This window comes from Convolutriloba macropyga, chromosome 8, assembly GCF_964194025.1.
Source record: "Convolutriloba macropyga chromosome 8, txConMacr16.3, whole genome shotgun sequence".
NCBI lineage: Eukaryota > Metazoa > Xenacoelomorpha > Acoela > Convolutidae > Convolutriloba > Convolutriloba macropyga.
The window spans coordinates 42,649,633-42,676,891 of NC_134475.1; the positions used below are offsets into that span (position 1 = coordinate 42,649,633).

The window sequence follows — 27,259 nt, forward strand, 5'->3', positions numbered from 1 at the left end:
ACGTTCGATGGTTTTTGGCTATGCTACTTAATTTTAACGTTAACTCTGTATTTTGTTTCAATTCTTTACTTGTTGCTCTACCTCGTCCTTTCGGGCGCCTCTTCTCGTAAAAATCAAAATCATTGATGAAATTTTAAACGAATTCAATTAAAAAGATTATTGTGCTTTGAAAATTTTTCTGCTCAATTTGTCGACTCATTAATCTCTGAGGACTTCCAAATTCAGTTCTATTCGGTTGACTATTTTGTAGAAGTTAGCGCAAAAAATTTGCAAATTGGGAATGCTAAGCACTGACGTGCATAATCTTTTTCTTTTAATTTTTTGTTTTCTATTTTAATTTGATTTTATTTAGACAGATATCGTCATTATTGAGAATCTTAAAGGTTTTATTTTCAATTTAATAGTCTTGTTTTTGGTTGTTTAAGAATATCTGGTTTATATGCGCCCGACAGTACACCAAAGATGGCGAAGTACGAGTTCAGGAGCCTAATCAGGTGAGTTTTATAAGAAACAAAACTGATATTACAAGCCTTTTCGTTGACAACAAGTCCACATAAATAGATCTGAATTATCTTTTTGACGCCCTCCCACTCCCTCAGCAGAGTGCACCCTAACACACGCCTATACTCAAATGCGTTCAAATGTATGATCTACAATATTTACCTAATGACACATATTTTTAACTGGATAATGAGGCGCAGAAAGTAAAAGTGGAATGAGGTAGTGAGGATTGACCCCTTTCTTCCTTCAGATGACTCCCGACGTCGTTACTCTCAGTTTGTACATTAACCATGGCACCCAGTGATGGTAACATTAGACATTTCAATTTGGTTATAATTGTAATTGTGTAAGAGTCTATTTTTCATGTGTAGGAGTCTAATTGTTTAAGAGTCTATCAGTCCACCCAAAATTACACTCTTTGCAAAGAGTTTAGAGAGATTGGAGAAAAAAGAGTGTAAATACAGTGTAACTTTTTAAATTCAATTTCTTACACTCTTTTCCACGATAAATAGGAGTGAAATACGCATTACACCCCTTATACCCAATTAATTAAGGGTCGAAGAGTGTAATTTAAAAAGAGTATTTTTTTTTAAAAAATAAAAGTGGAAGAGGGTAGTGAGTATTGATTGCTTTCTTCCCTCATATTGTTCTCGAGGTTGTTACTCTCATTTTGTGCATTACCCATTGCTGGAATACGCATTACACCTTAATCCCCGCTAACCTCGGCCCGGGGACAAGACAGTGTAAATTGGGACATGAACAGAGTACTGGCCATCCACAAAATACAGAATGTCTGTAGACTGATTCAACGCTGGATTGCTTTCTCACAAAAATCCGGGTGCAGCTAGATTCACAATTACAATTAATTTGTTTTTGGGACACCCGAAATTTTTGCATCGTTATTGTCACACTGAATTTGCTTATTTTGCAGCAAAGTGGGTCTGACGCACAAGAAGTACGCTGAGAGGTCGGCTGACCTTGACTTGTTCTATTCTAAGCACGCAGTGAGATGGGCCAAACACCACCATCTCCTTTTCTCAAAGGAAAACACCCTCATGTCATTCAACGCATTCCTCGATGCTTGGGTAGAGATTGCTATCGAGTTAGTATGAACTTGTCTATCTTCATCTTTCAGTTCCAAGTGAAGCCAGTTATTTTGGATTGTGGGATTATATGATCATAAGATCAAAGGGGTCAACACGGAAATACAAAAAAAATGTTTTGTTTACATTATCATTTGTACTTCAACTCTTGACCGACCGAGAAAGTGCACTAAGACAGCTTGTGAGAATAAGCACGAGTTTGACACAAAGAGGACTACAAAATGTGAAGCTTGTGAAAAGAAAAACAACTTTTTTGCAGAGGGCGGTACAATCGGTCCTAACTTTTTGTTACTATGACTAGGTATCTTTATTTCTTTTTTCTAGATTTTCCAGACAAAACGCAGAAAAAAGTCTCATTTGCTCTCATGTTTAGCTGTTCATCATTTTTTAGAATTTTTATTCAGAAATACTCTAGTTACAAATAAGTGGATTTTTCTGTCGATATGGCGTGAAACGAATCAAGTTCAGATATAGACCAAACGACTACGTATTTTATAATTTTATGTAATCTTATCCACCAAATTTTCCCTCGTCTAGTTACTCGAGGCATAGTGGCTGGTTTTTGCCTTTTCTGTTCCGTCTGGTCATAGCTGTCTGAAATTGTACAAATCACTACAACCAATTTCGCACTGTTTCGAGCATGCACGCAGCTTCAAATAACGTAAACTTTCTCTGAGCATCTGAACATTTTGAAATGATTGTCGGGACACCATCAATCCTTTATTCTATCATCGCACCTGCTTTTTTCCCTTATTACAGTCCAAAAGTTTCTAATCTATGTGTCACGCATGGTCCACTGTTTCAGAAATTGATTTAAAAAATGACGGTTTTTCCTTCAGTTGCGTCAGTGTTCGATTTTCAATCGTATCAAACACTTCAGTGTGTTCGGTTTTCAAACCTAAAGAGTTTACTGTACCTTTGGTTTAAAATTTAGGAAGTCAATGGTCTGTTTCCTTGCAAACTTAGAAAATTGTCAGTAAGTTTGGTTTTTGATTGTCAGAAACTGTGGGTGCGTTCAATTTCATTCACTGTGTTCATTAGCACGATCATATCCAAGCTCCTTGTGTGTGAACTATTGCATTGAACACCCCTCAATGTTCGACAAGTTTTTTGCTCTGACCAGCTGCTCCGAGTTTAGTGGGGAGAGGAACTGTATAATCAAATGTGTTTTTTTTGTTCAGTCAAATTTGGCCGATCGACTTCAGCATCGTACAGAGTTGTGAGCGGTATCATTATAAAGCCCCTTTAGCGTAGAATAAGGATTTAAAAAGAATTTAGGCTAAATTTTTCAAAATTCTGTTTTTTATTTCGTAAAGAAACGAACCAAATATGGTTTTCTGGCCAATTTTCTTCAAATTTGCTGAAAACAGGCACTTGAAAACTCCCACTCCCTTATTTGTACTCCCACTGGCTTTATGAGTCTTCTTGAACTATAATTTTGCGAGGTTTCGCAATTTTGAACTCGATAGTTATTCAAATTGCATTATATATTTTTGATATACTGAAAAAAGTTTTTTCACAAAAATTGATCTATTTCGCAACCATTTGACCAATTGATTTTTTAGACGTACAGAAATATGAGTTCTGATTCTGATCTCAGTATGGATCTTTATGGTAATTTTTTTTGGATTTAAATGGGTCATGACATTTTCCAAATTATTTCCGATCTTTTAGTTTTTTATGTAAATACTGACAAAATTTTCAAACCAGGGCACAATTATTGACAGATATTATTTACAAAAACTCGCGCTCAACCAATATATATTACGGTTGCAGAGTTGAGCTCTTAGTTTTCATGGCTTTGACCGTTTATTTTCATATATATCTATGGATTTCTTATGTTTTGGATTCGTTTGTCATGCTTTTGTAGTCCAATAAATTAGTTCCCGTTCAAATATCCAGGATTTATTAGGAAGTTTAAATAAACTAAAAAATGCTTTCAATTGCTACCTAATCTCTCTCATGACTCTGAACGTGTTTGTTTAAAGAAAACATCCGTGAAAATTGTAAGTTTGTCACTATTTTATCTTATTCCTCTCAACTTATGGCGTAGTCTCAGTAAAAACACGCGGAAAAAAGTACATTTTCTGTCCTGTCGAATCTGAATTACCACATTTTTGACAGGTCAAATTTATTGAAGGAAAGCAAAGTTGTAAAATGCACTAAAAGGTATCTGAATATGTTAATGGTTTTTGTTGAAAAAAGTTTTTTATAGTTTAAATTTTTGGGCTGAGGCACAGGTCTATCGCGAAAGTTAATGGATTTTTTTATTACTTTTTGCCTTTTTTTCTTTTTTGGTTTTATACGACTTATTCTTGTTTATGATCGGTCTCAATTGCTTTACCAGGATATTTAATTGAATCTATTTACAGATTTCAGTTTATAGCTATTTACTTTAATGACTTTCAAATTAACAATTTTTTAAAAAAGAGTCTTTTTCTTCTGTCTCATTTCCCTTCTCGATTTTGTCACCTTGTATGTCGGTCTGACTGTTGAAAAATCTCAATTACTTTGGTCGATTCAAACATAATTTTCATTGTTGTTTATCCTGGTGGCTTCGACCCTTTAATTTCATTAAAAAATTTCGAGATTTCTCTAGTGTTCAATTTTTTGGTTTCTAAATGTTGTCATTTTTTCATGGTTTTTATATTTAAAAAAATCCGTGGATGTTCAGATGAAAATCAATTGAATAATTGAAGTTCTTGCAGATAACATCTTATAATTGTAGTGCCTTGAGCACTGTGGTGCCGTTAAATTGTTTGTGAATCTTTGGCTTCTGCCTGTATTTGTGGTTGTCTTGTAGTCTCCTGACTTAGTCTCATTAAAAACAACCGTAATGAACTTCCTGAGGTGTTGCGAATTATCCAACTTCCTTTTGTTGAAATCTTACGTCTGTTATGACTTTTGAAATTTATTGTTTTCAACAACATATTTAATTTTTTATGCTTCTGCCTAATCTTTAAGTTGTTTTTGTAGTCAATTTGTAGCTTAGTCTCTGTAGAGACAGGTCAAAACCCGTTTCCAGTGAGCAAATGTTTAATCTTTATAACGGTTTTAGTTTCAAGTTTTTGTTTTTAGGCTTTGTTTTTATTGCTACTGCGAGATTTCGTAAAATGTCTGCTATATTCTGTCTATATTTGAAGGTTTTAAAGGTTTTTTGTTTTATTTTTTTACTTAGAATTTTAATGGTAGGTACAATTGGCAATGAAAGATTGCTCTATTTAAGCTGATGGTTTTAACGGCTTCACTTCCGTTTCGTGCAAAATTTGTTTGGATTTTATATTTTGCCAGTTTTTTTTGTAGTCGAATGCCGTACACTGAAAAATGGTAGGGAGATATCTAGGGAGATATCCTAGATATCAATGGCCTCCTAAGGAGATATCAATGAACATCTTAGAGCTTTCAGTTAATATCTAATGATATTAATTGCTTTGTAATTAATTGATTTCAAAAATAGAAACGTATTTAAGAAGTTCAAAACTTTTGATTTTTTGTCGACCTGTTACCCAGTAGCATTGAGGACAGGTCCTATGTCTTTTCAAATGAAGTAATGGGTTAATTTTTTTAATCAAATTTTATGTGATGCAAGTTTGGTCCTGTTATGTTTTCATTAATTTTTACATCGAGTTTCGGTCCTAATTTGTTTTTGTTATTTGATTTTTTATTGTCTTTTCTAGCAGTCCTATTTACAAAAAAACTTCATCATTGTCTCTTATAAGTAATTTTTTGAACGATATGCGTGTTTTTGAAAATTTTCTATCGCTTCATTATTTGGTAGCCAATTAAGTCGAGAATGTGGATGAGCGGGGTCGGAACATTGTGCGCGTACGCAAATTACGGAGCCTCCTTGTATCGTTTTTGAATTCAGATTTTATTCAGATATTAGTAGCTCTCTCTTCAACTGGTTTTGTCAAAGAATAGAACAAAAATTACAACAAATTTGCTCATTTCTTTAATAAACTTGATCTAATTATCAAGTACATTATCAACACAGAACTCAAGTTTTGTGTTAAAAGAACCGACAACTTCTTTATTTTTACATATGGACAATTTATTACCTATTAAACAAAGATACGAAAAGTTTTCTACAGTTCTCAAGCCGAGCATACCGACGCTTTTTAAAAGCAAAAAAGTCGAAGATACTGAACTGAGGATTTTTCACATTTCAAAGAAAACATGGAAGAAAGCATATGGAGAAGATATGGAAGAAAACAAAGGGAAGATTTTAAAGAAGAAAACAAGTGAAAAAATACATTAGATCTTTTTGTTTGTTCTTCTGGACTGATCACACAAAAATTGAATGCTGTTGAAGCTCAAGCTTCAATATTTCAATGATTCTTAATTTGAGATTTTTTCGCATGGTCTAATTTCTAATTTACACTAATATGTTCCCACGCTAAATTACCACTGAGATCAAAGTGTGTAAATTCACTATTGTCAAATCAACCTTATAAGAAAGTTGGTCAACAACTGCTTTTTTCGAATTTTAAGAAAACTATCGACGCAAATTGAAAATGCTTTTTAACGAATTTCAAGAAATATGTTGATATACATTATGAAACCTCAAAGGCAGCCCTGAAATGGTTTGGCTGATTTGTTCCTTGAAGAGTTTGATGACTTTCAACTTCTGATCTCAAGGGCTATATATCTTTCAGCCTGAATTCCAAAAAAAACGAATTTTAAAAAAGTGATCTTGCGTTACGTTCAAAACAACTCTGTTTGCAAAGTTGTGAACTGAATTTCACAAAACGAACCCTTGTGGCGGAATTTTTGTTTTTAAGTAAAAGAAATCGTCAGTATCGTTGTATTTTTTCTAGCGAAGAACAACTAATTTCCCTACAATTTTTTTGTCGGTGTCGTCGTTTTTGTTTGGTATTTAACATAAGAAGGATTTAGCATTGTAGTTTTTAACTGTAAGCCGGATGCGGCACCGTAGTTTTCAAACTTATGAGCGATTCGGTATCGTCATTTTTCAAATTAAGTGAGATTTAGAGAAACACCCGGATTTAGATTTAGATATCTTTAGAGAAACACCCGGATTTTTTAAACTCCGGGTTTGAAAAGCAGATAAGTCCAGCAGACAGAACAATGAATACGATCAGCACTGGGCGTTTTGATACGCAACCAATCGTCAACAACTCTGCATGCAAAAAAAGGAAATTGTGGCAAAACTCAGTGAATGCGAATAAATCAACAGAATTCTCATCAGAGTTCAACAAGGATGTTACCTTTTTGAATTCAAAATTAACCAGGAAATATACACTCATTCATTTATTTTTGCGAATGTGCTATGAAGAATTTTCAATGAGTGTCCATATTCTCTCAGATTTTTTTTTCTAAGAAGAACACTTGAAACTCCTGCAAAAAACCGAATCATAAAGAAAAAAACAAAATTTCCTATGGAAAAAACGACAATTTCTCTGATCTAAATCACAACATACCGACGATCTCTTACCGTTAAATACGGAACATACCAATTCTTCCAAAACCCAACATATCGAATCTTTGTTACGTTTGAAACCGACAATGCAGAACAAACCAAACATACGGAAGCTTTCTTACAACTGAAACCGAAGACACCGAAGATTTCTAACAAATTTTTGCCGTTTTTGTTCGGTCTTCTCAACTAGGGAATAACTAAATTCCGAATTGTGTGTTCTTAAATTTCAAAATTTGTGTACCTAATTTCTAAAATGCCGTTATAAATACTCAACAGTATGTGTAAATAATTCATAAATGTGTGTTCATAAATATGACATAAGAATATGACAAATAATTCATAAGAATGTGTGTTTATAAATATGACGATTTCTTAACTGATTATGCACTAATTGTGCTTTACTGAAATTTGATTAGGGAATCGCTAACATGTGAGTTTCAATGGTTATTAAATTTGAATTAAAACGATAAGAATTGTCATACTTAGTTCAAATTTGGTTAACTGTTTTTGACATCCAAAAAAGATTGGACAAGGAAGACTTTTTTCGATAAACTTGCCCACTACAGATTGCAGAGGAAATAGATAAAACTTTAGTAATGAATGCATTTTTTTCTGAAAAAGCCTTTCCCAGGTCGAGGTTATCGTTTGTGCTCGTTTATGACGCAGACCGTTTTTGAACGCACACAGGGGGTATGGTGCGTTCAAACATACACAGACGAGGAATTTTTTTGAACGAGCAACATAAACGCACCAAGTACTTACGGTCGAGCCAAAGTCTGCCCCATAGACGCACCAATTCTGCAGCATAGACGAGCCAAAAACTGTCCCATAGACGCACCACTTCTGCAGCACAGACGAGCTAGAAACTTTATCATAGGCGAGCTAAAGTCTGCACCATACACTTTTTTACATCTTTTTTATAAACCTTTTTTAAGAAATATGATGAATGTGTCCAGGATTTTTCGTGATACCTCTTACTATCTCGAACTGCAAGAAAAACTGTCCGCACTTTAGGCGAGTTTTCCTTTGCAGCCCAAGAGAAAACAGAGGCTCTGATAGCTAAAAAGACACAAACAGGTTCCGGATAAGCCAGAACCTAAAAAAAAAACAAAATATAGCACCAAAACAACAAAATGTAGCACCATAACATATAAAGGCAAGGAAGACAGACAACATAATGGGAAAGTCCCTCTAAGGGCGCAGGGAAAGGGGCACCTAAGACAAACCGATTTTTTTTCCTATTTGAAAAATCATTTTTTAATAAGCGAATAAGTCGATATTTCCGACTGAAATACGAAAATTTTTTCTAGGAAAGTTAGGCGGACCATTCTTTTAGCATTACAACCTAAATAGTACGGGTAGTCTGGAATATTAATTTGGTTCATTTTGAACAACTCCTTGATCCGATAAAAAAGACCTATTTTTAAAGTTCGCTAATCGCGAAATTCGCAAATTTCCGTATGAAAAACTAACTTTTTTGCTAGACAAGCTTTAGCAAAAATTTTTTTTGTTCTAGACTCTAACTACACTGGTGAAACTCCATACCAAGTTTGGTTCAATTTAAACGACTGTATGGCCTAACCAAAAAGACCTATTTTTAAAATTCAATAATTGCAATCTATTCGAAATAATTGCAACTTTCCGTATGAAAAACTAACTTTTTTCCTAGGCAAGCTATAGCAAAAATTCTTTTTGCGCTAGACTCTAACAACACTTTTGATACTCCATACCGAGTTGGGTTCGATTTGGACATCTCCTTGACCCAATAAAATAGACCTATTTTTAAAATTATTTATTTGAAATAATAGCAAATTTCTGTATGAAAAACTAACTTTTTTGCTAGAGAAGCTATAGAAAAAATTCCTTTCTTCCTGTATTCTACCTACACAAGGGATACTCCATACCAAATTTGGATTGATTTGAACAACTTCGTGACCCGATAAAAAAGAACTATTTTTAAAATTCGCTATTCGCAAAATTCGCAAATTTCCGTATGAAAAATTAACTTTTTTGGTAGACAAGCTATACCCAAAATTCTTTTAGTTTAACACTATACTTATACAGGGAATACTCCATGCCAAGTTTGGTTCAATTTGAACAACTGTATGACCTAATCAAAAAGACCTATTTTCAAAATTATTTAAAATTAACTATTCGAAATAATCGCAAATTTCCGTATGAAAACCTAACTTTTTTCCTAGGCAAGCTATAACAACAATTCTTTTTTTTTCCTATGCCTTAACTACACAGGGAATACTCCATACCAAGTTTGGTTTGATTTGAACAACTCCTTGACCCGATGAAAAAGACCTATTTTTAAAATTCCTTTTTCGAGAAACTCAAAAAGTTCCGTATGAAATACTAACTTTTTTCCTAGGCAAGCTCAACCAAAAAATCTTTTTGTTTTACATTCTAATTACACTAGTGATACTCCATGCCGAGTTTAATTTGATTTGAACAACTCCTTGACCCATTAAAATTTAACTATTTTTTAAAATTATTTAAAATTAATTATTCGAATTAACCGGAAATTAACGTACGAAAAACTAACTTCCTTCCAAGGCAAGCTACACTAAAATATTTTTTTTGTCTCAGAGTCTACTTACCCTGGGGATACTCCATACCAAGTTTGGTTTGATTTGAACAACTTTTTGATCCGATAAAAAAGACCTATTTTTAAAATTCCTTTTTCGAGAAATTCAAAAAGTTCCGTATGAAATACTAACTTTTTTCTAGGCAAGCTATACCAAAAATTCTTTTTGTCTCATAGTTTACCTACCCTGGGGATACTCCATACCAAGTTTGGTTTGATTTGAACAACTCTTTGACCCGATAAAAATTAACTATTTTTTAAAATTATTTAAAATTAATTATTCGAATTAATCGGAAATTAACGTACGAAAAACTAACTTCCTTCCTAGGCAAGCTATACCAAAAAATCTTTTTGTTTTACATTCTAATTACACTAGTGATACTCCATGCCGAGTTTAATTTGATTTGAACAACTCCTTGACCCATTAAAATTTAACTATTTTTTAAAATCATTTAAAATTAATTATTCGAATTAACCGGAAATTAACGTACGAAAAACTAACTTCCTTCCTAGGCAAGCTACAATAAAATATTTTTTTGTCTCAGAGTCTACTTACCCTGGGGATACTCCATACCAAGTTTGGTTTGATTTGAACAACTCTTTGACCCGATAAAATTTAACTATTTTTTAAAATTATTTAAAATTAATTATTCGAATTAATCGGAAATTAACGTACGAAAAATTAACTTCCTTCCTAGGCAAGCTATACCAAAAATTCTTTTTGTTTCAGGTTCTACCTACCCTGTGGATTCTCCATACCAAGTTTGGTTCACTTTGGACAACTCCTGGACCCAATAAAATTTCTATATTTTTGAAAATAGAAAAAGCGAAAAAGTCGATATTTCCGATTGAAATACGAACTTTTTTCCTATGGAAGTTAGGCGGACCATTTTTTGGGCATTACAACTTAAATAGTACTGGTAGTCTGGGATATCATTTTGGTTCACTTTCAACAACTCTACGATCCGATAAAATTTAACTATTTTTTAAAATTACTTATTTGAAATAATCGCAAATATCCGTAGGAAAAACTAGCTTCCTTCCTACACCAAAATATCTTTTCGTCTTAGAATCTACCTACCCTGGGATTACTCAATACCAAGTTTGGTTTGATTTGAACAACTCCTTGACCCCATGAAAAAGACCTATTTTTAAAATTCGTTATTCGAGAAATACGCAAATTTCCGCTTGAAAAACTAACTTTTGTCCTAGTTAGGCTATACCAAAAATTCCTTTTTTCCTATGCTCTAACTGCACAGGCGATACTACATACCAAGTTGGGTTCGATTTGGACAACTCCTTGAACCGAAGAAAAGTAACCGAGCATTCAGTCGCTATGCCCTGTTTTCAATTGGCACCAAACGCTAGTTCGTTTATAGTTTCCCGAAGGGCGCATCAAAAGCATTCAACATAGTCTTAAAAGTTTTGTGCGATGATATCGCAACTCATATTAACCGGTTATCAACATGAACACTCTGATTACAGAAAACTTAAAGATCGAGCAGTGAGCATGTGGTCATTTTCGGAGGTTCGAGATCGAAAATCGTTAATAACTTCTAAAATACTATCCAATCGAAACCTATATGCAGTACCTTGTTATTAGTTTCTACATAAAACAAGTAGTAAAACAAGCTATAGTACATCACTTTTGGACCATCCATGCACGAAAAAATTCAAAATGCACGTTTGGTACCCCCCAGACCTCAAGGGGGGGTACACCACCTGCAGAGCCAAAATGCACCACCAAGGCCGCTGAAAACCCATATGCAGCACCTAGTTATTAGTTTCTACATATAACAAGGAGTAAAACAAGCCATAGTACATCACTTTTGGACCATCCATGCACGAAAAATTTCAAAATGAACGTTTGGTACCCCCCAAGACCTCAAGGGGGGTGCACCACATGCAGAGGCAAAATGTACCATCAAGACCGCTGAAAACCTATATGCAGCACCTAGTTATTAGTTTCTACATATAACAAGGAGTAAAACAAGCCATAGTACATCACTTTTGGACCATCCATGCACGAAAAATTTCAAAATGCACGTTTGGTACCCCCCAAGACCTCAAGGGGGGGTGCACCACCTGCAGAGGCAAAATTCACCACCAAGACCACTAAAACCCTATATGGAGCACCTAATATCTAGTTTCTACGTATAACAAGTAGTAAAATAAGCTATACAACATAATTTTTGGACCATTTTAGCCCGAAAAATTTCAAAATGCACCTTTGGTACAAAACACATCAATTTGGGCAGTTACAGAGCTACAGAGACGAAATTTGGTGTTTTCCTGCCAATGAACGCACTGAAAAATGATATGGGTGCACTCAGGGCATGTTACTGTCACTTAATTAACCATTTAAAACATCCAGTACAGCTGTTTTACAACACCGAAATTTTGACCATCATGAATTTCGAGGTTTTGCAGTAATTCTCTAGTTTACACCCAAAATACTACAAACCACTGGCCAATTGTCATGAGAACATTTATCAGCGGTAACGAGGTGCTTAATACCAAGCGATTGCGTTTATGTTGATCAAATTTGGTTCTGTAGTTATTGAGAAATTAATGGAAACAACTTTAAACGTAGTAAATTTTTTTTCAAAATTATCCCATCTCAGTTGAAATTATATCAAAATGCATGTCTCAAACGGCTGGTTGAGCAAAAAATAACAGACCTCTTGCTTTGAACATATCATGGCTGACATTCAGAAAGTTTTGTCCCACGAAATTTCAGTTTCCATAACTCCAAAACAATCATTTTTGCAGGTTGTACCGAAATGCACAGAAAAAGCAGTAAAAAAGTCCGAGTGTTTGCGTTTTTGAACACAAAACTTTTTGGTTTAAGACTGCTATCTAATTTTTACCAGAAAGGACATGAATTGAGCAAGATAACAAGCCTACGAACATACAAATTGATACGCTAATCGTGAAGATATCAATAAATGTGCTTAATGAGGTAATATGTAAGGTTAAATTTTCTTCCAGTTTCAAGCCAAATTGTTACAATCTACTCAATATTTACCATAAACATAACTTACTACAATAGAGGTGCACTGAATATCAAGCTATTCAGACTATTTTGAGCCAATTTAAATCAGTAGTTGATGAATAACTAAAATAAACATCATTGGACATGCTCAAATTTTTGCCAAAAAACTCAGTTTTTAGTAGATATTATCTTAAAAAATGCGTCGAAACGTTTGAAAACCAATAATTTGAATTATACACTTCGTGCTTTCATAATAACATGGTCACCTCTTGGAATTGTTATTATACAAAAACTTTTTTGCATTTTAGTTTTGCAGCTGTACCGATATGCTTTTCTTAAACATAAATAGTAGGAATATGAATTGCTTTGTTGCTGATTCCTATTAGTTTGACTCTATGTCTTTCTCTGGCCTAAACCTCAATGCAGGTAGTAATTGGAGGCCAGCCACACTTTAACATCATGTATATACTGCGATGGTAACATTTTTGATGTGATATTGAACGTTTTTAAATGTGTAAAAAATGGCGCCGCAAAGTTTGTTAAATGGCACTCTTATGAAAGTTCCAAACTTTTTTTAGAGACTTCCTATAGCAGAATGGCCTTAGAACTGACGTGAATCCGTAGCTAGGAGCGTAAAACTGGGGTCGATAAGTATTTTCCCGACAACTGACATTTCTCTACCACCTTTTAAGAGGTTTTCTATCTACTTACAGCTCTGATAACCTTATGAAAGGAGTCATTTTTGCATTGAATTATATACGACTGTTTTATTTGAACTCATTGAGTCCAATGGGCTCATCTTACATGCCAGACAATAATAAGAGTCCATGCCGACCTTTACCGGCTGGCCAGCGGAGCCTAAATTTTGCTTTTCTTAAAAATAAATAGTAGGAATATGAATTGCTTTGTTGCTGATTCCTATTAGTTTGACTCTATGTCTTTCTCTGGCCAAAAACTCAATATAGGTAGTATTTGGAGGCCGTTCACACGTAACATTATGTATATACTGCAGTGGTAACATTTTTGATGTGAAATTAAACGTTTCTAAATGTGTAAATAATAGCGCCGCAAAAATTGTTATGTGGCACTTTTATGAAGGTTCCAAACCTCTTAGGGACCTCCTATAGCAAAAGGGCCTTAGTTCTGAAGTGAACTTATAGCTAGGGGCATAAAACTGGGGTCGAAAATTTTTTTTCCCGACAATTGAAATTTCTCTACCAGCTTTTAAGAGGTTTTCTATCTACTTACAGCTCTGATATCATTATGAAAGGTGACATTTTTGCATTATATTTTATATGACTGTTTTATTAGAGTTCATTAGGTCCAATTGGCTCAACTTACATGCCAGACAGTAATAAAAGTCCATGCCGACGTTTACCGGCTGGCCAGAGGCGCCTAAATCTTGCTTTTCTTAAAAAAAAAAAGTAGGAATATGAATTGCTTTGTTGCTGATTCCAATTAGTTTGACTCTATGTCTTTCTCTGGCCACAGCCTCAATGTAGGTAGTATTTGGAGGCCAGTCACACGTTAACATCATGTATATACTGCAATGGTAACATTTTTGATGTGATATTAAACGTTTTTAAATGTGTAAATAATGGGGCCGCAAAAATTGTTAATTGGCACTTTTATGAAGGTTCCAAACTTTTTAGGGACATCCTATAGCAAAAGGGCCTTAGTTCTGAAGTGAACTTATAGCTAGTGGCATAAAACTGGGGTCGAAATTTTTTTCCCGACAATTGAAATTTCTCTACCACCTTTTAAAAGGTCTTCTATCTACTTACAGCTCTGATAACAATATGAAAGGTGACATTTTTGCATTATATTATATATGACTGTTTTATTTGAGTTCATTAGGTCCAATTGGTTCAACTTACATGGCAGACAATAATAAAAGTCCATGCCGACCTTTACCGGCTGGCCAGCGGTGCCTAAATAATGCTTTTCTTTAATATAAATAGTAGGAATTTGAATTGCTTTGTTGCTGATTTCTATTAGTTTGACTCTGTGTCTTTCTCTGGCCATAACGTCAATGTAGTTAGTATTTGGATGCCAGCCCAACGTTAACCTCATGTATATACTGCAAGGGTACCTTTTTGATGTGATATTAAACGTTTTTAAATGTGTAAATAATGTCACCGCAAAAATTGTTAAGTGGCACTTTTATGGAGGTTCCAAACCTTTTTTAGGGACCTCCTATAGCAAAACAGCCTTAGTACTGAAGTGAACTTATAGCTAGGGGCATAAAACTGGGGTCGGAAATTTTTTACCCGACAATTGAAATTTCTCTACCAGCTTTTAAGAGGTTTTCTATCTATTTACAGCTCTGATATCATTATGAAAGGTGACATTTTTGCATTATATTTTATATGACTGTTTTATTAGAGTTCATTAGGTCCAATTGGCTCAACTTACATGCCAGACAGTAATAAAAGTCCATGCCGACGTTTACCGGCTGGCCAGAGGCGCCTAAATCTTGCTTTTCTTAAAAAAAAAAAGTAGGAATATGAATTGCTTTGTTGCTGATCCAATTAGTTTGACTCTATGTCTTTCTCTGGCCAAAACCTTAATATAGGTAGTATTTGGAGGCCATTCACACGTTAACATTATGGATATACGGCAATGGTAACATTTTTGATGAGATATTAAACGTTTTTAAATGTGTAAATAATGGCGCCGCAAAAAATGTTAAGTGGCCTTTTTATGAAGGTTTAAAACTTTTTTTAGGGACCTCCTATAGCAAAACAGCCTTAGTACTGAAGTGAACTCATAGCGAGGGGCATAAAACTGGGGTCGAAATTTTTTTTTTCCGACAATTGAATTTCTCTACCAGCTTTTAAGAGGTTTTCTATCTACTTACAGCTCTGATAACATTATGAAAGGTGACATTTTTGCATATATTATATATGACTGTTTTATTTGAGTTCATTAGGTCCAATTGGTTCAACTTACATGGCAGACAATAATAAAAGTCCATGCCGACCTTTACCGGCTGGCCAGCGGTGCCTAAATAATGCTTTTCTTTAATATAAATAGTAGGAATTTGAATTGCTTTGTTGCTGATTTCTATTAGTTTGACTCTGTGTCTTTCTCTGGCCATAACGTCAATGTAGGTAGTATTTGGATGCCAGCCCAACGTTAACCTCATGTATATACTGCAAGGGTACCATTTTGATGTGATATTAAACTTTTTTAAATGTGTAAATAATGTCACCGCAAAAATTGTTAAGTGGCACTTTTATGGAGGTTCCAAACCTTTTTTAGGGACCTCCTATAGCAAAACAGCCTTAGTACTGAAGTGAACTTATAGCTAGGGGCATAAAACTGGGGTCGGAAATTTTTTACCCGACAATTGAAATTTCTCTACCAGCTTTTAAGAGGTTTTCTATCTATTTACAACTCTGATAACAATATGAAAGGTTACATTTTTGCATTATATCATATATATGACTGTTTTATTTGAGTTCATTAGTTCCAATTGGCTCAATTTACATGCCAGACAATGATAAAAGTCCATGCCGACCTTTACCGGCTGGCCAGCGGAGCCTAAATAAGGCTTTTCTTTAAAATAAATAGTAGGAATATGAATTGCTTTGTTGCTGATTCCTATTAGTTTGACTCTAGGTTTTTCTCTGGCCATAACGTCAATTTAGGTAGTTTTTGGATGCCAGCCACACGTTAATATCATGTATATACTGCAAGGGTAACATTTTGATGTGATATTAAACGTTTTTAAATGTGTAAATAATGGCGCCGCAAAAATTGTTATGTGGCACTTTTATGAAGGTTCCAAACTTTTTTAGGGACGTCCTATAGCAAAAGGGCCTTAGTTCTGAAGTGAACCTGTAGCTAGGGGCATATAACTGGGGTCGAAAATTTTTTTCCCGACAAATGAATTTTCTCTACCAGCTTTTAAGAGGTTTTCTATCTACTTACAGCTCTGATAACATTACGAAAGGTGACATTTTTGCATTATATTATTTAAGACTGTTTTATTTGAGTTCATTAGGTCTAATTGGTTCAGCTTACGTGCCAAACAATAACAAAAGTTCATGCCGACCTTTGCCGGCTGACCAGCGGAGCCTAAATTTTGCTTTTCTTAAAAAAAAATAGTAGGAATATGAAATGCTTTGTTGCTGATTCCTATTAGTTTGACTCTATGTCTTTCTCTGGCCAAAACATCAATGTAGGTAGTATTTGGAGGCCAGACACATGTTAACATCATGTTTATACTGCAATGGTAACATTTTTGATGTGACATTAAACGTTTTTAAATGTGTAAATAATGTCACCGCAAAAATTGTTAAGTGGCACTTTTATGGAGGTTCCAAACCTTTTTAGGGACCTCCTATAGCAAAACAGCCTTAGTACTGAAGTGAACTTATAGCTAGGGGCATAAAACTGGGGTCGGAAATTTTTTACCCGACAATTGAAATTTCTCTACCAGCTTTTAAGAGGTTTTCTATCTATTTACAACTCTGATAACAATATGAAAGGTTACATTTTTGCATTATATCATATATATGACTGTTTTATTTGAGTTCATTAGTTCCAATTGGCTCAATTTACATGCCAGACAATGATAAAAGTCCATGCCGACCTTTACCGGCTGGCCAGCGGAGCCTAAATAAGGCTTTTCTTTAAAATAAATAGTTGGAATATGAATTGCTTTGTTGCTGATTCCTATTAGTTTGACTCTAGGTCTTTCTCTGACCACAACCTCAATGTAGGTAGTATTTGTAGGGCAGTCACACGTTAACATCATGTATATACTGCAATGGTAACATTTTGATGTGATATTAAACGTTTTTAAATGTGTAAATAATGGCGCCGCAAAAATTGTTATGTGGCACTTTTATGAAGGTTCCAAACTTTTTTAGGGACATCCTATAGCAAAAGGGCCTTAGTTCTGAAGTGAACCTGTAGCTAGGGGCATAAAACTGGGGTCGAAAATTTTTTTCCCGACAATTGAATTTTCTCTACCAGCTTTTAAGAGGTTTTCTATCTACTTACAGCTCTGATAACATTACGAAAGGTGACATTTTTGCATTATATTATTTAAGACTGTTTTATTTGAGTTCATTAGGTCTAATTGGTTCAGCTTACGTGCCAAACAATAACAAAAGTTCATGCCGACCTTTGCCGGCTGACCAGCGGAGCCTAAATGTTGCTTTTCTTAAAAAAAAAATAGTAGGAATATGAAATGCTTTGTTGCTGATTCCTATTAGTTTGACTCTATGTCTTTCTCTGGCCAAAACATCAATATAGGTAGTATTTGGAGGCCAGACACATGTTAACATCATGTTTATACTGCAATGGTAACATTTTTGATGTGACATTAAACGTTTTTAAATGTGTAAATAATGTCACCGCAAAAATTGTTAAGTGGCACTTTTATGGAGGTTCCAATTTTTTTAGGGACCTCCTATAGCAAAACAGCCCTAGAACTGAAGTGAACTTATAGCTAGATGCATAAAACTGGGGTCGAAAATTTTTTTCCCGACAATTGAAATTTCTCTACCAGCTTTTAAGAGGTTTTCTATCTACTTGCAGCTCTGATATCATTATGAGAGGTGACATTTTTGCATTATGTTAAATATGACTCTTTTATCTGAGCTCATTAGGTCCAATTGGCTCAACTTACATGCCAGACAATAATAAAAGTACATGCCGACTTTTACCGGCTGGCCCGCGGAGCCTAAATATTGCTTTTCTTAAAAAATAAATAGCAGGTATATGAATTGCTTTGTTGCTGATACCTATTTGTTTGACTCTATGTCTTTCTCTGGCCACAACCTCAATTTAGGTAGTATTTGGAGGCCAGTCACAGTTTAACAACATGTATATACTGCAATGGTAACCTTTTTGATGTGATATTAATCGTTTTTAAATGTGTAAATAATGTCACCGCAAAAATTGTTAAGTGGCACTTTTATGGAGGTTCCAAACTTTTTGAGGGACCTCCTGTAGAAGAACGACCTTAGAACTGAAGTGAACTTATAGATAGGGTCATAAACCTGGGGTCGAAAATTTTATTCTCGACAATTGGATTATCTCTAACAGCTTTTAAGAGGTTTTCTATCTACTTACAGCTCTGATAACATTATGAGAGGTGACATTTTTGCATTATATTAAATATGACTGTTTTATTTGAGTTCACTAGGTCCAATTGGCTCAACTTACATGCAAGACAGTAATAAAAGTCCATACCGACCTTTACCGGCTGGCCAGCGGAGCCTAAATGTTGCTTTTCTTTAAAATAAATAGTAGGAATATGAATTGCTTTGTTGCTGATTCCTATTAGTTTGACTCTATGTCTTTCTCTGGCCAAAACCTCAATGTAGGTAGTATTTGGAGGCCAGACACGTGTTAACATCATGTATATACTGCAAAGGTGACATTTTTGATGTGACATTAAACGTTTTTAATTGTGTAAATAATGTCACCGCAAAAATTGTTAAGTGGCACTTTTATGAAGGTACCAATCTTTTTTAGGGACCTCCTATAGAAGAATGGCCTTAGAACGGAAATTAACTTATAGCTAGGGTCATAAAACTGGGGTCGAAATTTTTTTTTCGACAATTGGAATTTCTCTACCAGCTTTTAAGAGGTTTTCTATCTACTTACAGCTCTGATAGCATTATGAAAGGTGACATTTTTGCATTATGTTATATATGACTGTTTTATTTGAGTTCATTAGGTCCAATTGGCTCAACTTACATGCCAGACAATAATAAAAGTCCATGCCGACCTTTACCGGCTGGCCCGCGGAGCCTAAATGTTGCTTTTCTTAAAAATAAATAGTAGGTATATGAATTGCTTTGTTGCTGATACCTATTTGTTTGACTCTATGTCTTTCTCTCGCCACAATCTCAATGTAGGTAGTATTTTGAGGCCAGTCACACGTTAACATCATGTATATACCGCAATGGTACCTTTTTGATGTGATATTAAACGTTTTTAAATGTGTAAATAATGTCACCGCAAAAATTGTTAAGTGGCACTTTTATGGAGGTTCCAAACCTTTTTAGGGACCTCCTATAGAAAAACGGCCTTAGAACTGAAATGAACCTATAGCTAGGTTCATAAAACTGGGGTCGAAAATTTTACTCTCGACAATTGCAATTTCTCTAACAGCTTTTAAGAGGTTTTCTATCTACTTACAGCTCTGATAACATTAGGAAAGGTGACATTTTTGCATTATATTATATAGGACTGTTTTTTTTTGAAATCATTAGGTCCAATTGGTTCAACTTAAGTGCCAGACAATAATAAAAGTCCATGCCGAATTCTACCGGCTGGCCAGCGGAGCCTAAATGTTGCTTTTCTTAAAAATAAATAGTATGAATATGAATTGCTTTGTTGCTGATTCCTATTGGTTTGACTCTATGTCTTTCTCTGACAACAACCTCAATGTAGGTAGTATTTGTAGGGCAGTCACACGTTAACATCATGTATATACTGCAATGGTAACATTTTTGATGTGATATTAAACGTTTTTAAATGTGTAAATAATGTCACCGCAAAAATTGTTGAGTGGCACTTTTATGAAGGTTCCAAACTTTTAGGGACCTCGTAGAGCAAAACGGCCTTAGTACTGAAGTGAACTTATAGCTAGGGGCAAAAAACTGGGGTCGAAATTATTTTTCCCGACAATTGAAATTTCTCTACCAGCTTTTAAGAGGTTTTCTATCTACTTACAGCTCTGATAACATTACGAAAGGTGACATTTTTGCATTATATTATTTAAGACTGTTTTATTTGAGTTCATTAGGTCTAATTGGTTCAGCTTACGTGCCAGAAAATAATACTAGTCCATGCCGACTTCTACCGGCTGGCCAGCGGAGCCTAAATGTTGCTTTTCTTAAAAATAAATAGTAGGAATATGAATTGCTTTGTTGCTGATTCCTATTAGTTTGACTCTATGTCTTTCTCTGACCACAACCTCAATGTAGGTAGTATTTGTAGGGCAGTCACACGTTAACATCATGTATATACTGCAATGGTAACATTTTTGATGTGATATTAAACGCTTTTAAATGTGTAAATAATGTCACCGCAAAAACTGTTGAGTGGCACTTTTATGAAGGTTCCAAAATTTTTAGGGACCTCCTATAGCAAAACGGCCTTAGTACTGAAGTGAACGTATAGCTAGGGGCATGAAACTGGTGTCGAATTTTTTTTCCCGACAATTGAAATTTCTCTACCAGCTTTTAAGAGGTTTTCTATCTACTTACAGCTCTGATAACACTATGAAAAGTGACATTTTTGCATTATATTATATATGACTGTTTTATTTGAGTTCATTAGGTCCAATTGGTTCAACTTACGTGCCAGACAATAATAAAAGTCTATGCCGACTTCTACCGGCTGGCCAGCGTAGCCTAAATGTTGCTTTTCTTAAAAATAAATAGTAGGAATATGAATTGCTTTGTTGCTGATTCCTATTAGTTTGACTCTATGTCTTTCTGTGGCCACAACCCCAATGTAGGTAGTGTTTCAAGACCACTCACACGTTAACATCAAGTATATACTGCAATGGTAACATTTATGATGTGATATTAAACGTTTTTATATTTGTAAATATGTCACCGCAAAATTGTCAAGTGGCACTTTTATGAAGATTCCAATTTTTTAGAGACCCCCTATAACAGAACGGCCTTATTACTGAAGTGAACTTATAGCTAGGGGCATAAAACAGGGGTCGAAAATTTTTTTCTTGACAATTGAAATTTCTCTACCAGCTTTTAAGAGGTTTTCTATCTACTTACAGCTTTGATAACATTAGGAAAGGTGACATTTTTGCATTATATTATATATGACTGTTTTATTTGAGTTCATTAGGTCTAATTGGTTCAACTTACGTGCCAGACAATAATAAAAGTCCATGCCGACTTCTACCGGCTGGCCAGCGTAGCCTAAATGTTGCTTTTCTTAAAAATAAATAGTAGGAATATGAATTGCTTTGTTGCTGATTCCTATTAGTTTGACTCTATGTCTTTCTGTGGCCACAACCCCAATGTAGGTAGTGTTTCAAGACCACTCACACGTTAACATCAAGTATATACTGCAATGGTAACATTTATGATGTGATATTAAACGTTTTTATATTTGTAAATATGTCACCGCAAAATTGTCAAGTGGCACTTTTATGAAGATTCCAATTTTTAGGGACCCCCTATAACAGAACGGCCTTATTACTGAAGTGAACTTATAGCTAGGGGCATAAAACAGGGGTCGAAAATTTTTTTCTTGACAATTGAAATTTCTCTACCAGCTTTTAAGAGGTTTTCTATCTACTTACAGCTTTGATAACATTAGGAAAGGTGACATTTTTGCATTATATTATATATGACTGTTTTATTTGAGTTCATTAGGTCTAATTGGTTCAACTTACGTGCCAGACAATAATAATAGTCCATGCCGACTTCTACCGGCTGGCCAGCGGAGCCTAAATGTTGCTTTTCTTAAAAATAAATAGTAGGAATATGAATTGCTTTGTTGCTGATTCCTATTAGTTTGACTCTATGTCTTTCTCTGACCACAACCTCAAGGTAGGTAGTATTTGTAGGGCAGTCACACGTTAACATCATGTATATACTGCAATGGTAGCATTTTTGATGTGATATTAAACGTTTTTAAATGTGTAAATAATGTCACCGCAAAAATTGTTGAGTGGCACTTTTATGAAGGTTCCAAACTTTTTAGGGACCTCCTATAGCAAAACGGCCTTCGTACTGAAGTGAAATTATAGCTAGGGGCATGAAACTGGTGTCGAATTTTTTTTTCCCGACAATTGAAATTTCTCTACCAGCTTTTAAGAGGTTTTCTATCTACTTACAGCTCTGATAACATTATGAAAAGTGACATTTTTGCATTATATTATATATGACTGTTTTATTTGAGTTCATTAGGTCCAATTGGTTGAACTTACGTGCCAGACAAAAATAAAATTCCATGCCGACTTCTACCGGCTGGCCAGCGGAGCCTAAATGTTGCTTTTCTTAAAAATAAATAGTAGGAATATGAATTGCTTTGTTGCTGATTCCTATTAGTTTGACTCTATGTCTTTCTGTGGCCACAACCACAATGTAGGTAGTGTTTCAAGACCACTCACACGTTAACATCAAGTATATACTGCAATGGTAACATTTATGATGTGATATTAAACGTTTTTATATTTGTAAATATGTCACCGCAAAAATTGTTAAGTGGCACTTTTATGAAGATTCCAATTTTTTAGGGACCCCCTATAGCAGAACGGCCTTATTACTGAAGCGAACTCATAGCTAGGGGCATAAAACAGGGGTCCAAAATTTTTTTCTTGACAATTGAAATTTCTCTACCAGCTTTTAAGAGGTTTTCTATCTACTTACAGCTTTGATAACATTATGAAAAGTGACATTTTTGCATTATATTATATATGACTGTTTTAATTGAGTTCATTAGGTCCAATTGGCTCAACTTACATGCCAGACAATAACAAAAGTTCATGCCGACCTTTACCGGCTGGCCAGCGGAGCCTAAATGTTGCTTTTCTTAAAAATAAATAGTAGGAATATGAATTGCTTTGTTGCTGATTCCTATTAGTTTGACTCTATGTCTTTCTCTGGTCAAAACCTCAATGTATGTTGTATTCGGAGGCCAGTCACACGTTAACATCAAGTATATAGTGCAATGGTAACATTTATGATGTGATATTAAACGTTTTTATATTTGTAAATATGTCACCGCAAAAATTGTTAAGTGGCACTTTTATGAAGGTTCCAATTTTTTAGGGACCTCCTATAGCAGAACGGCCTTAGTACTGAAGTGAACTTATAGCTAGGGGCATAAAACTGGGGTCGAAATTTTTTTTCCCGACAATTGAAATTTCTCTACCAGCTTTTAAGGGGTTTTCTATCTACTTACAGCCTGATAACATTATGAAAAGTGACATTTTTGAATTATATTATATATGATTGTTTTATGTGAGTTCATTAGGTCCAATTGGCTCAACTTACATGCCAGACAATAACAAAAGTTCATGCCGACCTTTACCGGCTGGCCAGCGGAGCCTAAATGTTGCTTTTCTTAAAAATAAATAGTAGGAATATGAATTGCTTTGTTGCTGATTCCTATTATTTTGACTCTATGTCTTTCTGTGGCCACAACCCCAATGTAGGTAGTGTTTCAATACCACTCACACGTTAACATCAAGTATATACTGCAATGGTAACATTTATGATGTGATATTAAACGTTTTTATATTTGTAAATATGTCACCGCAAAAATTGTTAAGTGGCACTTTTATGAAGATTCCAATTTTTTAGGGACCCCCTATAGCAGAACGGCCTTATTACTGAAGCGAACTTATAGCTAGGGGCATAAAACAGGGGTCGAAAATTTTTTTCTTGACAATTGAAATTTCTCTACCAGCTTTTAAGAGGTTTTCTATCTACTTACAGCTTTGATAACATTAGGAAAGGTGACATTTTTGCATTATATTATATATGACTGTTTTATTTGAGTTCATTAGGTCTAATTGGTTCAACTTACGTGCCAGACAATAATAATAGTCCATGCCGACTTCTACCGGCTGGCCAGCGGAGCCTAAATGTTGCTTTTCTCAAAAATAAATAGTAGGAATATGAATTGCTTTGTTGCTGATTCCTATTAGTTTGACTCTATGTCTTTCTGTGGCCACAACCCCAATGTAGGTAGTGTTTCAAGACCACTCACACGTTAACATCAAGTATATACTGCAATGGTAACATTTATGATGTGATATTAAACGTTTTTATATTTGTAAATATGTCACCGCAAAAATTGTTAAGTGGCACTTTTATGAAGATTCCAATTTTTTAGGGACCCCCTATAGCAGAACGACCTTATTACTGAAGCGAACTTATAGCTAGGGGCATAAAACAGGGGTCGAAAATTTTTTTCTTGACAATTGAAATTTCTCTACCAGCTTTTAAGAGGTTTTCTATCTACTTACAGCTTTGATAACATTATGAAAAGTGACATTTTTGCATTATATTATATATGACTGTTTTAATTGAGTTCATTAGGTCCAATTGGCTCAACTTACATGCCAAACAATAACAAAAGTTCATGCCAACCTTTGCCGGCTGACCAGCGGAGCCTAAATTTTGCTTTTCTTAAAAATAAATAGTAGGAATATGAATTGCTTTGTTGCTGATTCCTATTAGTTTGACTCTATGTCTTTCTCTGGTCAAAACCTCAATGTAGGTAGTATTTGGAGGCCAGCCACACGTTAACATCAAGTATATAGTGCAATGGTAACATTTATGATGTGATATTAAACGTTTTTATATTTGTAAATATGTCACCGCAAAAATTGTTAAGTGGCACTTTTATGAAGGTTCCAATTTTTTAGGGACCTCCTATAGCAGAACGGCCTTAGTACTGAAGTGAACTTATAGCTAGGGGCATAAAACTGGGGTCGAAATTTTTTTTCCCGACAATTGAAATTTCTCTACCAGCTTTTAAGAGGTTTTCTATCTACTTACAGCTTTGATAACATTATGAAAAGTGACATTTTTGCATTATTTTATATATGACTGTTTTATTTGAACTCATTAAGTCCAATGGGCTCATCTCACATGCCAGACAATAATAAAAGTCCATGCCGACTTTTACCGGCTGGCCAGCGGAGCCTAAATTTTGCTTTTCTTAAAAATAAATAGTAGGAATATGAATTGCTTTGTTGCTGATTCCTATTAGTTTGACTCTATGGCTTTCTCTGGCCAAAACCTCAATGTAGGCAGTGTTTGGACTAACGAACAACTTTTTGAGATTTTCCAGTATGTTTTTGGTTTGTTCCCCTCCTCCTTCTCTCAACCGGGCTGGGGACCGGCTAAGGCGGAGTTACAAACAAGCAAATATAGGAGATTTTGAGTAGAGCTTTAGGTAAAAAACCAAGCTTAAACTCTACTTCCAAACAAAACAAAGCATAATAAATCGCTAAATGACTATAAATGATAAAAGATAAATGATAAATTACTATAAAACAATATTTCCAATACCTAAATTTAAAAAAAAGGGTCTTTTTCATCGGGTCAAGGAGTTGACCAAATCGAACCCAACTGGGTATGGAGTATACCACGGGTAGCTAAAGTGTAAAACAAAGCGAATTTTTGCTATAGCTTGACTAGGAAAAAAGTTAGCTTTTCATACGGAAATTTTCAAATATTTCAAATATTTAATTTCAAAATTAGGTCTATTTCGTTAGATTGACGAGTTGTCCAATGCGATCCAAACTGGGTATGGAGTATACTGGGTATGGAGTATTTTTTATCGATTCCGCTCATTCCAGTCAATTTCCGCTCATTCCGGTCATCTCTTGCTTTTTCTGAGCGGAATTTGAGCGGACTCCTCAACTTGGGATTTTTTCTACAATACCGACAAAAACCAACGCTTCATACATGCAAAACCGATGAAACCGACAAAAACCGACAAATACCAACGTTTCGTACGCCATTTTTGTCGGTATTTCTTAGCTCCAGTCTTTTCATAAATTGAACGATCCAAAGTCTGGATCATAAACTTTTTCGGTCTTTCTGAGTCTTTTCATAAATGGAACGAGCCAAAGTCTGTATCATATCGCATTTTTGTCTGTACACGTCTTTTCATAAGCGTTTTTGAACGAGCACATAAACGCATCAAAGTTTTGAACGAGGCAAAGTCTGGATCATAGGCATTTTTGGTCTGCCTGGGTATTTTCATAAGCAAAAATAGTCTGGATGGGTATTTTCATAGATCATTTTGAGCGAGGACCTCAACCTGGGTTACTTTTTGTTCGCCAAGGAATCTTTCAGAAAGTATCTTGATCTAGCAACAACTGAGCACCAAGAGGATCAATAGTTTGATTCCAATATCAAAAGTAGTTTCAACAAAATTGTTTGAATATCAGCAGTTTGTCTGATGAATTAATTTCATCAAAGGCAATTTGCTTCTTGACGGAAAGCGGAAAAATTTACCTTTTTATTTTGAACTTTGTTCCTATATCGCTTTCTAAGTTTTGAAGTTTTGCTTTACTTTTATAAGTACTTCTTATGGGTTTCTAAGCGCCTTAGTATTCAAGAAAATGAGAGCCAAGCCAATTTATGAATGCCAATGAGAGGGTAAGGAATTAAGTTACAATTCTCTGTTCAGCTGTTGCCTAAAAGAGTCCAACGTTTACCTCAAATTGAACGCCCTGACCAATCACACTAGGAAGATGTTGGGCATAGATGACAATTTCGCGAGTAAAGTGATCCCAAAGCCACCCTCACTGCCACTTCTTCCACTGCAAGAAGAACAACCCACTCCGGAGGTAAAAATTCCACTATTCAATACCTGAGATAGATATCCACCCAGAGGTAAAAATGTACACACTAAAAAAGTTCAAGTAAATTTACCTGAAAAAAAACACCCGAATTTACCTGAGCCGTTCGGGCAAATTGTTTTCACCTGAACTAAACCTGAACTTGCCTGAATGTTACCTGAAATTTACCGCATAATGAATAAAAACCCGGGTCGAGGTGTCACCGCCATTCAATGCAAAATTATGTAAGATAAGCGGTGAATGCGATGAAATTACATAAACTCACCGCTTTACTTAGTGGTGAACTTACATAAAT

General features: G+C 34.9%; 1 protein-coding gene across 1 annotated transcript in view; it reads left to right on the top strand.

The window, feature by feature from the left end:
* The window catches only part of LOC142344133 (uncharacterized), a 58,052-nt gene that overhangs the window by 26,361 nt on the left and 4,432 nt on the right, over window positions 1-27,259 (top strand). The window contains exons 7-9 of the mRNA XM_075395658.1: window positions 426-494; window positions 1,433-1,603; window positions 26,793-26,952. Coding sequence (XP_075251773.1) covers window positions 426-494; window positions 1,433-1,603; window positions 26,793-26,952 — 400 coding nt within the window. The remainder of the gene's footprint in view (window positions 1-425; window positions 495-1,432; window positions 1,604-26,792; window positions 26,953-27,259) is intronic.